The 17,559-nt window shown below is 41.1% G+C and overlaps 2 protein-coding genes across 2 annotated transcripts; both read right to left on the bottom strand.

Annotated features, from left to right (window-relative positions):
• Positions 1-339: 339 nt before the first annotated feature.
• tmem209 (transmembrane protein 209) lies at positions 340-6,663 on the bottom strand. Its single transcript, XM_051391879.1, has 15 exons — positions 6,603-6,663; positions 6,084-6,244; positions 5,874-5,932; positions 5,511-5,642; positions 5,155-5,384; positions 4,800-5,004; positions 4,412-4,587; positions 4,186-4,257; positions 3,998-4,094; positions 3,413-3,538; positions 3,164-3,261; positions 2,894-3,008; positions 2,559-2,656; positions 1,668-1,741; positions 340-1,238 (listed from the first exon to the last, which is right to left on the bottom strand). The coding sequence occupies exons 2-15, from the start codon at positions 6,221-6,223 to the stop codon at positions 1,184-1,186; spliced, it is 1,677 nt and encodes a 558-aa protein (XP_051247839.1). The 5' UTR covers positions 6,224-6,244; positions 6,603-6,663; the 3' UTR covers positions 340-1,183.
• Positions 6,664-7,112: 449 nt separating this feature from the next.
• prdm4 (PR domain containing 4) lies at positions 7,113-13,260 on the bottom strand. The gene is made up of 12 exons (XM_051391837.1): positions 13,198-13,260; positions 12,799-12,861; positions 12,408-12,523; positions 12,020-12,208; positions 11,131-11,904; positions 10,735-10,884; positions 9,784-9,902; positions 9,613-9,698; positions 9,393-9,520; positions 8,773-9,306; positions 8,252-8,420; positions 7,113-8,140 (listed from the first exon to the last, which is right to left on the bottom strand). Exons 3-12 carry the CDS (start codon positions 12,520-12,522, stop codon positions 7,780-7,782), a joined length of 2,625 nt encoding a protein of 874 aa, XP_051247797.1. The 5' UTR covers position 12,523; positions 12,799-12,861; positions 13,198-13,260; the 3' UTR covers positions 7,113-7,779.
• Between the last annotated feature and the right edge of the window lie 4,299 nt (positions 13,261-17,559).

The raw sequence follows: 17,559 nt of genomic DNA, 5'->3' as shown, positions 1-17,559 counted from the left end.
TCTCACGCGTGAAGATTAATATATAATCATTAATAATAATCTTTTATGATAGTATATTATGAAGGGCATGTTGTTACATCACACATTTCCTAGCAATACAGTTTGGCCTCAACCAATGTTGACAGAAAATTATTTTAATAATACTTTAAATTGTCAGTCAGCCTCAAGTCATTCACTGGACGCTGCTGCACAAGACACTGCATCACATTACAGCGCTCATGCGGTGGATATGCAGTATTATATGAGAGCAGCAGTAGGGACAAATCATATAAAGTGAACTACATTGCCACCAAGTGGATGCCCATGATAGTAAAAAAAAAAAAAAAAAGCTTTCAACTGTTTCTTTTTTAATATCTCAATTTTATTTTCAACTCTCCTGACATTTGTAAAATGGCATTATTGAAAACAAGCAAACATCTGGAAAGTTTGAAACGTAACTAATGGCTGACACAAGCAGTCAGGATAAATGGCATTCAGATCTCTTTCGTAAAAGACACTATATTGATTTTGGTGATTCAAACGTTTTTCCCATTTGTTCTCACATATGAAAAGAATCAACACCTTACATACGATATGTGTTGCGTTGCAGCGTAGTACTAAGGGAAGCTTCGCAATGACTGAATACTTCAATACTTGAACTGTTTGTGTATTGCTTCCGTTTTCACAAGAACCAATTTTATGTAAGTGACTTCAAGCATGTCAGGACCATCTCTACTGTAGAAGACATTCACTCAACTACAGGAACAAAAAAACAGCATACCAGAAAAAGAAATAAAAGCCACACATACTGTATTCATTCATTCATGCTAAACGGGTCCGAGCCCTTTACCATCCACCAGATAAATCTGAGGTATATTATTTACAAGGCTGCCATGCTGGTACATTCTCAAAATACAAAATCAGAAAACCAAACAGTGTTAAAAAATACAACTCTGCATTGCATCATAAGCACGCTGTGGTGTCACATACTTAAAATGTCAATGACAACACAGAATGTTGCCAAAGTTGAGAAAATGTCCCAAAAATATGCATTTATCGTCTGTGAAGTGCTGCTTTTATGATGTGCCCCTAAAAGAGCAGTCCTTAAGTTGAGGTGGTATTCCAACCAGAGTAGCCACAGCATTGTGGGCGGGGAGGGGGGATACCCACTTGAGGCTTTTTGTTGCTTGTAAAAGACGGTGCATCAGTCTTCGAATATCCACAAGATGTTCACACCAGAGAGGCCAAGATTTACTCTCCTGAAGACAGTATGAAAGGCAATTTAATTATGCAGACAAGCAGGATCAAACCAATCATTTTCAATCAAAATGCTATCTGCCCTTTGGTGTGAGACCTTTTTGTTGAAAATGAATCAATATTTCATTATACTCTCAATTTTTTCCCTACCTTTATTTATTCAGGGGGGTTTCACTGAGAGCAATACTCTCTTTTGTAAGAATATCCATATCACATTCCCACCTGAAAGCTGCCCAGTATAAGCAGTTTGATCTGCTAGCCACTGAGCAGCTCCACTGGAGCAGTTGGGGTTAAGGGCCTTGCTCAAGGGCACCTCAGTGGTGGTAATGAGGGAAGGTCAATTTCCCCACTTAACCTTTAGGCTATATACTTTTGTTAAAGATTATTTGAGCTATTCAAGCTTTCATAGCATTTTAAGTAGAAGTACTCACCCCAGCATCCCTGACTCCTTTGTCTTAATGACATAGAGGAACATGAGGATTGTGTGGAACAGGTTGTTCCTGCCCTATAAACAGAAATCAACATAGGTTCATGTTATTGCAATTGCAAGCGTTACAGTAGAGGAAGACATCCTGAACTGCTTACGAACGAGAGTCTGTTCTGATGCCCTGAATTTGCTGGCTTTTCTCTTTGTTGGATGTGGGGATTACTGGAATAAAGAAGGCTCCTGGATACAAAGCTCTCCATGCTCCATCAGTGTATAACAGAGCAAATCCAGTCCACCTATTTAAGAGTTCCATTTAAAATGAACTCTCAATCGAAGAGAACAATGAAAACATGAGGTGGGACCCAGTCTTACAAGCCAACGATAAAACAGTCAATATAGTGTTCCAATTTTTTTTAGTAAAGGGCAGAAAAACAGCAATCATTCAGTTTTATCTTTGGCCCTAAATCATTAAATTCTAGCTGCAGATCTCAAACATAAGACCCTGTACGAACTAAAATGCTAAAAACTGATTTATTTCTCAAAAGTCTTATAGGTTATGTTGAAAAAGCTGTACTGCGCAGTAATATAGAATATGATGTCTCACTGTTGGGAATTTGTGCTACCATACCCCCTACTATTTCTATGTCCTTTATATTTATTATTCTGCGTTTATAAGCATTTGGCAAGTCCAATCCTTAAGGGAGTCATTAAAGAGGATTTGATCTTATGTTTGATTTACAGTGCCACCTCAGGGAGCACTGTAAATAGCACAACTCAGAGGGTACAAAATAAGAAAGCCGTGAGACAGACTTCTCTTGGGATTTGATTTTAGGGGCAAAATACGCACAAAGGCTGTTTCGTAAGAGCCTGAAAAACTGGTTGTTTTTGCTGTCACCTTGGGTAGACTGTAGATATGTCCCTGGTAGATGAGCTGGTAGTGAGGGGGAGTGGTGCTGCTTTGGTGGACGCAGAAGAGGTTCTCCTTCGTAACATCTATGGGAGTTGACATAAAAAAGTTACAAGAGAACAGAAACACCATGAAGAACTTAAGTATGACGTCAAATATAGAAAGTAGGTGCTGTGTTTCAAGAATGAGAAGCATACAGTGGAAATCATAAGCCTTTTATAATTCCTTCCCTATTAGGCGTGTGTGTGTGTGTGTGTGTGTGTGTGTGTGTGTGTGTGTGTGTGTGTGTGTGTGTGTGTGTGTGTGTGTGTGTATGTACTTACCAGGTTTGTCTGGGGTGTGGCTGAAGTGCTGTGCAGTGAAAGTCTTCCCGTCTGGGTACTTTGGGTGGGGGGGCAGTCTGGAGTCCAAGTATGTACAAAACATATGCATGAGGATCTAGAGGGATAGAAAGTTGTTAAGCAGAGGTATTTTACTGGTGAGCCCACACTGACAAGGAAAAACTACCCACTGTGTCATGTTTACAGCTCCTATCCCGCAGTCAAAAGAGTCAAAGACTCACTTCATGTGTGTGTTTATTTGTGTGGACTCACAGCACAGTCAGTAGGGAGATCTGTGTCCCACTTCCTGTTCTTCAGGTCACCACCACCATTCCAGCGAAAGGAGCTCATGCAGCCGCTGTGGGCCAGCTCTGACAGGACAGAATACACAAAGCACATAAAAAAAAAACATGTGTTCCACTATACTCTAAAACCATAACATTTTTTTTTCTCTCACACAGACTTTAACACTCCTTTACACTCCATCATATCAAACGTGACACACTGCATTGTTGAACCTACCCTTTATGCGGTCCACTAGATATTCCTGGTTGGGAGTGATGTCCAGATACTGAACGATAGAGTTCATAGTGGGGATGGATGAGGCTTTCATCACCGCTGCCTGTTTCAGGCTGCTTATGCTGGCCTCTGGTGGAGGAAAGAGTGAAAACTAGTGAGACTCAAAAATTACGAGAAGAGTACATTGAAATCGGCTACTGTAATTTATATATTTCAGAGTAAGTTTTTGCCATTGAACTAGACACGTGTTATAAACTCCCTAAACAATCTGCTTGTTTTGCTGTGCATTGTGATGGTCTTTTTAATTTAATTTCTGAGAAAATCCAAAACAAAATGAAAACATTTTTCTTGAACTTAACTTTGCATGTTCATTTAGATATTCAAGTGCTATAGCTCATTACCCCCCCCCAACAAAAAATTATAACAGCCATAACAATTCTTAATAGTTAATATGTCTAAGACATAAAATAAGTTTATATTCTATGGTCTTTGGTCTATGACTCGGTTTATGGCATTCCCATTAAACCCAACAGCAAAGTGAGGTCAAAGCACATTTCCCATGATTCATTTTCTCTGCAGATAGTTTACCTCCTATCTGGAGCTCAGGGCAGCCCATCCTCCTGAGCTGACTGTTGACAGAGTCTATTTCCTTGACCAGGGGAACCAAGATTGTGTCACTGATCCACTGCAAAAGATACAAATAGAAATGGATTAGTTTTCTGATGTATTTTCTTACTCAAATGCAATTATGTCCCTAAATATGTTTGAACACTCACATTTCTAAGCTTGGCAGTCCAGCTATCAATGCGGTCCACTACAGGGCGGCTGGTTGTGATTCTGGCCCACACCTACATAACAGGAAAGAAAAGAGATATAACTTTACGCCAATCATACATTCTACTCCGACACAGGCAAACTCAGATGGCAAGACTTGGTTTTGGGGAAAAAAAAAAAAATTCTTTACTAGCGCATGATTAAAGCATACAGTGCTATTTTACAGACCTCCTCCGCAGCCTGTTTGGAGCCCAGGTCCGTCTCATCCTTGTGGGCTGACGGGGCCTGAGAGCGGCAGGCTGGCTGGTACAGGAACTTCCTCAGGCTCTGGGCGTAATCTCCCACTGAGCGGTTGTAGTTCCAAAATGTTGGGCTGTGGTTCGGAGAGACAGCCTCGGGACTCCCTATAGAGAGCATCAGTTCATCATGATATCTAAGGGGTTTTACTGATGATCATATACATCTACATGTTTTCCCACATTAACTCAGATTGAGATGATAAGAATTGACTGGCCAAAGGTTCTCTTGTTCAACCTCTGTCTGTCTCAGGGTGAACAAAGTTAAATATTACAAGCAATCATGTTTTTAATGTTCCTACAACACTGGCATACTGTACCTAGCTGGCTGCGGTGGCTCTTCTCCTCTTCTGTGCGGAGGAACCTCTCCAGGCTTTTCAGATCCTCCATGTAGTCCTCCTTGCTTCCAGGGGAGTTAAACACAGAGGGGGACGTGCGATATCGAGCTCTCAGGCTGGAGCCTTCTGCTGGTCCAATGCTGCTGGGGTAGGGAGAAGAGCCAGGAGAGGGACTGTAGTTCAACACCTGAGGAAGTGAAGTCATGGACAAGAACATATATGTTAGATTTGACAATTCATATTTTCCAGTAGAGAGAGAATCGCTTCTGAGGATATTAATCTGTTCCATTCATTCACCACACAACTCCAGGCTATAATAGTTATGTGATGGACGTACCTTTCCAAAGGCCACTGAGGGGGAAAAGGGGCCCCCTGCACTGCTTGGTGTGGATGGGTTGCTGAGAGGAGGGCTGTACCCAGGTACACAGCTGGGGGAGAACTTGGGGCTGGTGGTGGCCGGCCGCGAGGGGCTGAAACTCAGCACGCTTTGGCCCTGCAGCGCGGACGACTGGGCTGGAGCTGGAGTCTCCTTTTTTTCTGGCTTTTGGGGCGGCGAGGCCTGAATACCTGCAAGGGGACAGACAACGAACCAGCATACTAAATGAGTACCACACTCAAACTGCAAATTTACATTAATTTTAAATCAAAAGGAAAAAATAAAAATTCTCCAAGAAAAAAAAAAAAGAGCCTCACTTGTGTTCCTCAGGCCTAGGAGATGATGCTGCTCCGGGGATACAGCAATGGTGGAGGGAGCCATCGTGTATTTGAAATATTTCCAGAAATCAAAAAGAGCATTGAGGCTAAATAGAGAGGCTAGAACCAGTTCTGTAATCGAGGGCGGAAGAGAAGGACACACTTAAAAACTGTTCTATCGATTCTTCCATTTACATTAAGATAAATCTAAAAAAATACATTTAAGTGAGACTGTATAAAGATGTTCTCCTTACTGTTAATTTTCAATAAACAGAAATACAACTCAGGCTGAAATTAATGCTGAAAAGTGCTTTTGTACTACATTTTTAGTAATAAAGTAGTAAGTTTTGAGTGGGACCTCACCGATGTACCAGATAGGCCAGTAGGTGATGTTGTAGTATCGGCTCAGCAATTTCCCTGACCTAATAGAAAAGTAAAAAAGATTATCACAGATTATCAATACACTGCACACTGGAAGAAGAGAGACAGGAGCTGAACAGTAAATCAGTGCTTTATTACAAACCACTGCTGGTGTTTGTAAGACAGCACATTACTGAACTTGGAACAACTTACATCTCAGTGTAAATCATGCCAGCGAGAGACACGTTGAGCACAGCCCAGGCAAGGACCACCTGGCGAGCCTGTTCCTCCCTCCTCATCCTCAGAGCCCTGTCTATCATACTGGGCATCCTCTCCTTCGGCGGGGTCAACATGGTTTTATCAGACTGTTCAGGCTGAGACGAGGAGCAGAGAGAAACAGTGTGCTACATTCAACAAGAGATCAGAACATCTTTAAAACTAGTATAAACACGTAGAACAGACCATATCGAGTAAGAACGTGAAGCGGGACAAGTACGCATGATTTAAAGTTAGAGAGAAAGTTAGTGGTACAGTTCAGTTAGCCGACCTGCTAGCTAAACGGTTAGCTACAGTTAGCTAGCGTACATATAAACAATGCAGAATTTGCAAGGAAAGTTTAGTTTCAGTGTAAATGTACTTTCATGGCGCACAGCCAATAATACATATTTTTATAGTAAAGGTGATGCAACCGAAATACAAATACAACGCGTAGGGAATATGGATAATTCATACCACGCTAAAGTGAATGATAACCGCGGCGCTGCATGTTTTGTATTTTAACCGGAAGCTACTGCGCGTATTTCCGGTCGCAGTTACTAACTTTAATTTTAATAAAATAAATAAAAAAGGAAAAACTGAATCTACCTACAGCAGACAGAGTATACATTTTACGGACACTTTTTTAAAATTCCGAGTCTGTTCATATATTCATCAAAACATTACATTATTGAATTTATCTGTAAAATTAAATTAGTAGTTGTGAGACTACATTATTAAATAATATTTATTTATCTCTTTGAAGGTCATAGTCATCATGTTTTCATTCACAAATGATATCGAGGATGTGATATTCACACGGCCAGGTGGGGGCGCTGTCTCTATTTTATCCATATGATGTTGCACTGTGTGGCCACGTGTTGAATTAACAGCAGTTTTCAATACAGACACAAGAAAACTGGAATAATCATTGAAATAGTAATTTATGCTTTCAACTACATAATGTCTATCAGTAAACAACATAAATCAGCTGTAAATGTTAATTTATTAAAACATTATGCAACAGATAGGATGGAGTTATAACATTTCAACATGAAATCGACACTCATACAATGAGGAATATCACATTAACACCATGATTCCTGTTTTCAAGAAGCTCACTTCCATTCACACGGAAATTTTAAATACAAAATAGGAATTTCAAAAAAAATCCTGTTATTTAATAAATAAAGAATATAAGCACGGCCCACTGCTCAATTACATATCATCAGGACTAAAATGCAAGAATATGGCATCAGAGATTTTAATTGACATTATTGTGCAACTACAAATGGATATCAGCCATTCACCCCATGTTAGTGAGTGAGTCAAAGAAAAAACAGAATAAGGAATAACAACGAATGAAAGATAGCTTATATGAATCCCATAGATCAATATTACACAGGCCTGAGTTAAATGAACAGAGAGAGTACCTTTGCAGAAATCCAATCTTTATCAGTTGGCTTATTATGAGACAAAGATTATTTTAGCAGCACTGAAATGCTTGTGACATTAAACATACATTGATTGTAAAATTCTGATTATGTAAATGTTGCAGTGGAAATTTGACAAAAGGAACTGATATTTGGCAAAAACTAGAGGTAAATGTCAGTATTGTAGTAAAGAAAATAAATAAACAAGAGGCACAGTGTTTTCAATGAGGGGGCGACAGGGACTTTTCAGAGTTATATCCTCCAACATCCAAACCACAGTCTTCATTGCTGGCTGAGTCGACGTGTCTCTCTCCTCCTTCTCCTCCCCTACCATCGTCCTCCTCTTCCTCCTCGTCGTCTTCCTCTTCCTCATCCACATCTTGCTCCTTACGGGACGCTCTTTCTGTCTTGGGCCCTTTGCATATCTTGAGGTGACGGGTGAGGTGGTATTTAGTGAGGAAAGCTTTGTGGCATTTCTCGCAGACAAAGTCTCTTCGGCCCTCGTGAGAGTTCATGTGCTTCTTCAGGTGGTTGGTCTTGAGGAAGTGTTTGTTGCACTTTGGGCACTGTATCCGGCGTTCACTGTAGTGGGAAATTACATAAAAAAAAAAACATGAAATAACCTTTATATCATCAGGTAATCTCATTGAGATCAAGATGTATTTTGCAAAAGACTTGTAATAAGTTACATACTGTGTGTGAGAGAACATGTGTTGTTTCAGGTCGTGTTTCCTGATGAATGCCCGGTCACAGAGGTCACACTTGAGTTTCTCTGCACCAGTGTGGATGAGCATGTGGGACGCCACATGGGATTTCTGGGTGAATGACTTCTCGCAAACCGTGCATCTATAGTTTTTCTGACCTGTTAGTAGAAAAAAAAAGAGAGTTAAAAATGTTTTACACCACTCCAATGTCTGTCTCTTTAATGTGAAGCGTCAGCCAGCAGCCAGTTAGCTTAGCACAAAGACAGGGAACAGGGGAAACAGCTAGCCTGGCTCTACACAGAAAGCAAATAAACATATTTCCAGAAATGTTTATATTCTTTATAGAAGCTTGGGATAAAGCGTGACGTGAAATAGCTTTTAAATGTCTTTTTTGTTTTTTTTTCAAGGTGCATACACTTTGGCTTGTTGGTAAAACACAGCAAGAACTGGTGGGTTGGTGTGACAGCAGAAAAGACAGATGTTTACACTTCAGTTTACCCCTGTACGAACCTGTGTGAATCTTGAGGTGCATCCTGAGGTTGCTGGGATCGCTAAAGGCCTTACTGCAGTATTCACACTTGTGAGGTTTCATCCCCACGTGCCCCATGAAGTGCACGTTGAGCTTAGTGGATGTGATAAAAGCCCGAGAACACATGCTGCACTTGAATTTCTTCTCCCGTACATGACCTTGACCTTTTGCTCTGGAGATGACGTTATTAGAGTTCCTATTGCTGCTGCCCCTGCTGCTGTTGTTATCACTGTTCGTTTGTCCCACAGCGTGGGCATGGCAGGGCCATGGGGAAGACGAGGAGCTCGAGGTCCCATTGGTCAGCTTCTCTTCCTGGTGAGAGTGTTGCTGTGGTTGTTGCTCTTGTTGCTGGGGTTGTTGCTGAGAATGGTCCTGCTGCGATGGGCTGTGGCTGTGTGGAGGTTGGTTATGGCTGTGGTTACTGTTATGGCTGCTAAGGTGAGACTTGAGCTCAGAGAAGGAGGAGCACTCTTTGCCACACTGGCAGATCTGACCCTCGGGCAGCTGAGGAACACCTGTGGAGACATTAAGGATGGTGGAACGCTCAACATGGCGTAATGGATAGCCACAGATGGGTGCGGCTTCTTAAAAATCGTCTCACCCATCAGTCTACAGTAGTCCCTGCTGTAGTAGAAGAGCAGCTCCTGGTCCAGGTGGATCTCAGTGGTTGTACAGAAGAACAGTTTACCGTTGGCAGGGTACGCCACCAGGTTCTGCTCGTCACGGGTCCTAAACACACACAGCAAAAAAGAGTTGTTCTTTAATATAACGGCTGGACTGAACCCCCCCCCAGGAGTCAATGTTTTACACCAGAACCATACCTCGCTTTGCGTACAAACATCATCCAGTTGCACTCATTCTCGTCCGCCGTCACAATGTAGAATTCCAGCACGCTGTTGTGGTACATCTGCAATAGGGAAATGGGTTTGTCTAATTATCATGGTTTTGCACAGACTGTGACAACCATGGTCCAATAAAGCCACCACACTGACCTTCCATATTTGTGGCGATTCCTTTTCTGGCCAATCAGAGAGATCGACATTGCTACAATGCTGGCCCACCATTGGTCCAAAGCAGGTCCTTGGAGGAATGACGTCCCGTGCAAAAACTCCTAATAGGGCCATACGCATATTTTGTCAGTAGTACAACTGATGGTCAACCAAATATTCTTTGTGTTTTATGTACTAGCTTTTAAAAACAAATTTTTAATTCCCTTTATTCTATCAAAATATGACAGAAGTAAAACAGAGTTGTGTGGAGGGATTGTACGAATATTTTATTTATAACTATACTTATATTATACTACTTTATCTTGGCTTAAACTCTGCCACCTACTGAACATCAATGGCAAGACAGGTTAAAGTGTATTTAATGGAAAGAAGGGTTGTACTGACTTAGTGGTTAATTTGGCCAGAACTAACATTTGTTTCTTTTGAAGTATTTTTGTTTATTTATTTATGTTAACTTTTTTGAGACTTTGCTATGTAGATTTTCATGATGCCATGATTGTTAATAATTTTTGCAGTTTGTTTGCCAAACTGTGTTCGTAGTTCTTTTCCTTTTTTTTTAAATTACGTGACAAAAAATTCACATAAATATAAATAAACATTTTGTTAAAAAAAAACCAAAACAAACATATGGCATCTTTATGGATCTCAGAAAGTGACAAATAATAATCGTGTTTGTGTGCATAAAGAGATCCTTAAAATCTCCCTCACTCTGCTCCTCAAATAACACATAAATGAAAAAAAAAAAAATCAGCACTATGTTAGGGAGGGGTCTTTTGGTTCTACATAAAATCCAGGTAATACGGCTAATATATTATATGCCATTCAAGTTCTCTTCTCCACACAGAGACCACAGGCATCATATCTGACCACAGAACAGTGCATCAGTTTGCCAGCAGCCACAGAAACCCCTGTTTAAGGTGGTTATTCTCTCACCAAGCGGTTCGTCAGCCACTGAGATGCGCAGGCACAGTGGACGCGGAAGAGAGAGGCGAGCCCGGCTTTGGATGGGCGCGTCAGGGATGAAGGTGACTGGGCCATGCTCTGGACAGTCTGAGGTATATGAGCGCTCACACAGTGTGCACCCTGGAAGACAATAACAGCACACAAGTAAAGGTTAGTACATAATATACATAATGTGTACAAAACACTTGCTTGTTGTACACCATGTTTATTTCAATTCAGTTCTATGACTGCACTTCTACAATTCTACTAATAATATAATCTCCCAATGAAAATCTTTTTCTATACTTTTTTAGATCTAAAAACATGACCTTCAACCCCCTGATATATTTTTAACACCTGAAGAATATATTACAAAAACACACTCACAGATGGTGTAGGCAGTGACCATGTTCTCCTTGTTGGAGGTAGAATCCTCTAGTTGCAGGGTAGAGTTGACCAGCACCAGGTTGTTTTCAGGCCCCAGTGACACCTCTGCAGTGATGGGGGACACGTTTACTGCCTCCAGCCCCATCCCAGAGTGTCCATGGAGTGACACCGACTCCAGTTGGCCCTGGCTGGCCATGGAGCCAGTGAGCACCACGCTGACAACGCCTGAGTTCAGCTCCCCGTTTGAGTGGAGCTGCTCACCGAGTCCTCCTGCTCCTCCTCCCCCAGCGTTCCCCACTCGGCCCCCCATGTGATCAGACTCCATCCCCACCGGTAGTTCGAGCACAGGGGGCCCATGGAGGGGCATCACCCCACCGGATGAGTCTACCCCAGTCAGGCCCTCGTGCGTCTGAGGCTGCCGCCCACCTCCGAGCTGCTGCTGCTGTGTGTCGGACACCGCCACCACCCCGACTCCATCCATGGTGGCCAGCTCCTCTCCCATCCGGTCAGGGGACATGGGGCTGCTGACACGTGACTCCATTGCCAACCCTGTAGAGTCCAGCTCGTGACCACCAGTCTGGTGGAGGTCTCCCTGGCCGCTGACCTGTCTAGAGTCCATGGGCACCAGGCCCTGCTCCAGTGGACCTCCAGGGCCACTGTAGTGGTCCAGACCTGAGGGATTGTTGCTGGCCACAGACAGAGTCCCGTCCATGTTAAGGCTGCTGGGATGAATGTATTGAGGTGGTGGACGGTCTGCCAGATAAGACAGGATACCTACAGCAAGGAATAAGAAGGAAACTTAATTCCAAATTGAATGTGTGATTGATTTATAATTTCTGTTAGAGAGCAACAGATGATTCATATATCTCATATACAAACATCAACCCACCTGGCAATATGTGTCGGAAGTAGCTGCTCTCCAGGTGGGGGTATGGAGGTGGCGGCAAGGAGTAGTTCCTCTCAGGCAGGCCGCACATCACTCCCCTGTCACTCAGTGGACCCATGGGGAGCATCAGTGAGAGGGCAGAGGGAAGGGAGCCCAGTGAAGGACCCAGGCTGGGGATGGCCACTGGCATACCTGAACCACAATAAGGAGTAAAGAGCAGAACATAAACTGAGATCCAGTTCAGCAAGGAGAGAACGGACGGAGCTTGAAGAAATCATAACACACTGTGCTACGCTATAGCTGTCACTGAGTATGTGATGGTCGTTTGATAGTTGATCTAGTGTGTTTCAGAGCTTGAGAAAACTGGCCTTGGTGATAGTGTCCTTCATACCTGGGGTGGGAATGGGGTTATGTGTAGGAGAGGTGGGCAGACCCAGGTGGCTGGCACTCACTGAGGGCACACTGAGCTGGTCCATGCCCACAGGACTCAGGTTCATGTCATTCATCCTGGAGAAACAACATCAGAGTTAAACCGAGGCTGAGCAACGAGGCAGCAAGCTACATAATATCCAAACTATTAGCTGATTGTTTTTGTTTTGTTTCTTTTTGCTGCTGTTTAGACAGTTAGCAATATTAAGACATGGGATTTAGACTCTGGTATCTTGTGAGTAGTACAGAGCCTTTTACATATAAAACACATATAAATACTCGACTAGGCTGTATGTAATTAAGTTTATATAAAGTCACATATATATCATGTAGTGTACGCTGGGTTAGCATACCTGAATATATCAGCTGAGGTCCATCAGTAACGGTGTGCTGCTGAAGGGTTTATGTTTTTCTCCCTGTGAAATAAAAGACCTTGTATGAACAACGACTTAAGGCATGGGCCTGCCTTTCGCAGTTCTAATACAACTCTCATTTTAAACAGCTAAAACAAAAATAAACGTGTCATTTAAAACGACTTGTTTGCAACTAGTTAGCTAAACACCAAGCAGTTTTTGTCACAATGCTAATATTAGCCTTGCTAACTTATCCCCTATATACATCGTTTAAACAGAGAATAATGCGGTGGTTCAGTTAGCGTAAAAGCACAAATATAAGGTGTCACTTCTGTGTCGCTTCATTGCAAGAAACAATGATTATTTGAAAAGGAAGATGCCTTAAAAACAACAACATACCAACACAATGCCTCCCTGAACGGGGCCATGACAGCGTACTGACCCTGCTGCGCATGCGCTCTTGCGCTGTAATACTGGAGGCATTATTTGGCTGATCACAGGTCAGTTATTCACTCCTCAACTCCCACGAAAAGTCTGCGGCTCTTCGGAGGGAGCAGGAAGGGACGGGGAGGACCCTGGCTGTGGCTGTGTCTATTAAATGGAAGGACATGAGAACTTTTCACCTAGAGAGGCTGAATGTGATTATGAATCTTTTTTTAAATAGTGAGAGATACATATTCAGGCTAACTTTACAAATGTGCTCAGAATAGTAATGTTTCAGTAAATTGTTAATTTTTCATTATTCATCACTGATATTATCAAATCATTTAAATACCAAAATGATAAAACAATGTGATGCAACTGCCTCTGAACTCAAATGGCAAATTACTTCAGACGTGGAAGAAAGCTCAGTAATTTATCATTTCCATGTTGACTTTTGTTCACTCCCTTCTGCTATTTTTTTTTATCCAATGGTATTTACACTTCTCAAATCACAAAAGAGCAAACAATTGTAAACTGATTCACTGAACTGGGATTTTGGTCTTTCATCCCCATTTTTGTGTGAAACCTGTCCTCACGCCTTATTATTGACATCATTATTAATTCATTGAGGACTCCAAACCTAAGCTTCCATCAGGGGTTATATTGTCAGACTTCAAGACATACAATATACAATGTCTTACTTCTGTTCTGTCAAAACTGGAGTTTCCCTTTGGTTCAACCTGATTGAAACGCATTAGGCCCAATTACCTAAAAAGTAAAACAACCCCTAGGTGGCACTGCTGAACCTTGCAGCTGCCTTTGAGGTTGTAATGTACTTGGTTGAGTTTTCGAAGGTAACCATGTTATTTGAGTTTAGTTGCAAACAGCTTAATGAACAGAAAGAATACCAAAAGAAAATTCTGCAATGTCATGCAAGGTGTTTTTGGACTACAAACCTGCTTATAATACAAGACATGCGTAGAATGTACACATATTTGGTAGACAGATAACCTGAACACCTGAATTAAACAACAGCTGTTAGAAATTAAATACTAGATGGGTGTGCACCTCTCCTCTATAACACGATCAGTCTCTGCACAGAGATCCATTTTGGTGACGGAGATGAGTTCTTGCTGATGCGTGTTGTCTCCTTACAGTTTATTGTAGCAGAACTCGTCCAGAGGAATGTCTCTGAATGTCCCTCTTGTCACACCCTCTTATAAGCTCAGTGCTATAGTCTGCATACATTCATTGACAACAAAACCCCAAATGTTTAAAACACATTAACAAACAATTTAAAACACAACAAATAAAATAAAATAATAATAATAAAAATAAACTTTATTATATAGTACGTATAAAACCTAGCTTACACTACATACGTGTATTGCCTGTGTGTCTTTATATGCTGACGATTAGAATATTACACTTGTTTTGTATGTAAAAGGCTCTGCACTAATCATAAGATAACAGAGCCTAAATCAAATGCCTTAATATTGCTAACTGTGTCCGAACTGCAGACAAAAACCCAAACAATCAACTAATTGCACATTTGTAAATATGGAGGCACAGGCTAGGGCCTTAATGTGGATGTGAGATATAAACTAATGTTTTTCTTCTTCAGATTTGTTTCATTTGATGTTTAGGAGACTGCAAGTGAAACAATTCAGTACAGGACAGAAAAGGCAAACTAAAGACAAAAGGAATTTTAGCGTAATAAGCTGCCTCCAGGATTTGAGTTTTCACCCTTTAGCCACGACTTTTGCTCCACCAGGAAGGAACCGCCCCCAACAACTATGGTAACTCAAAAGGAAAGAAACAAATGATCAATATAACAGAAAATTGCTTAAGTTACCTGACATCGAGCAATATAAAGTTAAAAAGCAAATCAATAGATTTCAAATCAAACTAACTTGATTGTTGTTGATTGTTTGGGTGTTGCTGGTAGCAACTGATGACAAACCATTCAACCTGGGGGCTCATGTGCCCCACGTGGGGCTATTTTTTATATCTGGGTTTTTAATTATTATAGATGGAGATGTAGATTACAGCTTAACAGTGTCTGTGATTAGAAGAGCATGAATCCCTTTTTCAGTGTGAAAGTGTGAAAATAAAATTTAGGAAGCAATTAGGAAGTGAACTTGAAAAGAGTTAGTGATTATTTTTGCATACAGATGTTAAGCTAGGCATGAACAGCTGGCTGTTATTGCTCCCCCCTTTCAATGAGGCTGAGTAGTTTGGAATAAAGGTTACTACTGCTTCGTTTGAGCTTTTACTGGAAATAGAGCAGACGCTGCTATATGACGTCAGTATCATCTGTACTCCTGTGCTTCCTATGCATTGTGTTATATCTAAATTCATTTCCATTATGGATATAGTCTTAAAATAGACAGAGCAGACCAGATTTAGCTCTTTTTCAGCAGTGTAGAAGTGAGTGAAAAGTTCATATGACATTTCATCTCTTTTTTCTAATAATATGTACCCTAATATAAAGAAGATTACTGAGCAACAAAAATAGAGAGACAACAGACAGAGAGACAGACATACACAGCCATATCAATAGTAGTAATAACTTAGTAGCAATACCACAGTGTAGAAATACTCTGTTACAAGTAGAAGTTATGTATTCAAAACAAAAGTATAAGCATCAAAATATATTTGACCAAAGGTAAAAGTATTAATTATGCAGCAGTTTCACACACAGATCAATAGACACAAAGGATATAAAAACAATGAGTTAAATTGGTAGTGCAGATAGAGGAAATATAGACTCAAATACCAGAAATCAAATCATCAGTCATCAAACCACAATAAAACATTTTTAAAATTTAAAAATACGTTTTGTCAGAAAAGGTTTGTTGAAGCTGTTTTTCTGTCTCTTATGGATAACTTTGGATGCTGTTCATCATTCTGCCCTCACGTTTATTACTAGCGATAACACTCACCACTGCACCCTTTTTTTAAAAACGTCTCTGGCTAAGAGATGTGATAGTCATTTGTATTTGTTTATCTATAAGGCTCTTAATTGCCAGCCTGCATCTCTTCCATGCTAGAATGGTCCTCTGGACCTTATCAGACACCGTCTAATGACTGGCTTTCACTGCAAGTTCTTCCAGTTCGTACCAAGCTTGGAAGATTTGCTTTTAATTTTTATCCTCCTACTACAGAGAATACTTTACAAAGCAATCTAAAGACCAATACTCTTTTATCCCTTGGTGAATTTAAATCCATGAGCGAAAATTATTCAACCTCTGTTTGCACTTCTTCTACTTGAATGGTTTTAGATCTTGAATGAAAAGTGCTTTTATATAGTTGTTTTAATTATCATATTTTTTATTAGTTTTCTTTTTTGTGTGTTTTAATCTTTTATCATTTTTAACATTTTAAAATGTTACTTGACATCATCAAGGGGCCAGCCCTCACTGGTTTTTAAGTATAATATATAAATATTATAGTGCAGATATGTGTGGAGAGGGTGGCAGTTGAAGCTGTGCATTGTAGGGACGGGGACTCAAGTTGCTCCATTATTGGGTGGCAACTGTCCTGTGATGTCCACAAACTGGGTGGAGCGTGTTTCTTGCTGTGCTCTTGGAGCATCCAGGCAGGATGTTGTACACCTGTGGAAGGTGACACACACCACACACAGGCAAAGTCACTATCTGTGTGTTCAGCAGCTGCACCTGGACAATCCGCTGGTGACGTGGCTCCATCACAGCTGTCTGGGTGCGAGGAGCCTCCATCACTGCTGTGTGCACTAGCCTCTTGGCCAGCTGAGTTTCGTCTACAGGTTTCGATGCTGACGCTGTGACACAAACAAACAAAAATACCATCAGTCTTCTTAAACTTTAGCCTCAAGCCTGCATTAAACAACATTTTAATATTAATAATGAATCAAATGACATTTAATTGGAAAAAGTCACAACTTCTGTCTTCTTTTGTAAAAATACACAATTAAGTTTTTCAGTTTTGAAGACACTACAAAATGTTGAACTAACTTTGAGCTAGTCAAATATGATGAAGTGTGGTCACATGTCTTCTCACACACTGTGAAATTAAAAATGTTATCCTACCTTCTGCCTCGGTGGGAGCCTTTCTCGTCTGCCTGTTCCTCTTCCTCTTTTTGCCCTACACAAAAACAAAACACATTACACTTTCCATCCGATATCAGCTGCTAAAAAACTCTTTGCAGTGACTGTTTCATCAGCTCTGGTGTAGAGATGTAAACATGTATGAGCTGTGTGTGAGCAGGGTGTACATACATAGTTGTCACTGTTGCGCCAGTCAGGATGTCGCTGGGTGTGCAGCAGCCTTGCTTGTTGGGCCTGCTCGTAGTATTGG

Source organism: Dicentrarchus labrax, unplaced genomic scaffold (genome assembly GCF_905237075.1).
Source record: "Dicentrarchus labrax unplaced genomic scaffold, dlabrax2021, whole genome shotgun sequence".
Lineage (NCBI taxonomy): Eukaryota > Metazoa > Chordata > Actinopteri > Moronidae > Dicentrarchus > Dicentrarchus labrax.
The sequence above is the reverse complement of the archived record's forward strand: the minus strand, read 5'-3'. Positions and strand labels throughout refer to the sequence as shown.

Bases quoted from the DNA above. Each gene is read 5' to 3' on its own strand.
- tmem209 (XM_051391879.1), bottom strand. From the start codon at position 6,223: ATGTTGACCCCGCCGAAGGAGAGGATGCCCAGTATGATAGACAGGGCT. The intron at 3,539-3,997 runs GTAAACTATCTG...TTCCTCCACCAG, and splicing joins CCCTGAGCTCCAGATAGGAG to AGGCCAGCATAAGCAGCCTG. The intron at 3,009-3,163 runs GTGAGTCCACAC...CTATCCCTCTAG, and splicing joins ATCTCCCTACTGACTGTGCT to ATCCTCATGCATATGTTTTG.
- prdm4 (XM_051391837.1), bottom strand. From the start codon at position 12,522: ATGAATGACATGAACCTGAGTCCTGTGGGCATGGACCAGCTCAGTGTG. The intron at 9,903-10,734 runs GTGAGAGAATAA...TGGCCCTATTAG, and splicing joins AGTGGCTGACGAACCGCTTG to GAGTTTTTGCACGGGACGTC. The intron at 9,307-9,392 runs GTGAGACGATTT...ATGTCTCCACAG, and splicing joins GGACTACTGTAGACTGATGG to GTGTTCCTCAGCTGCCCGAG.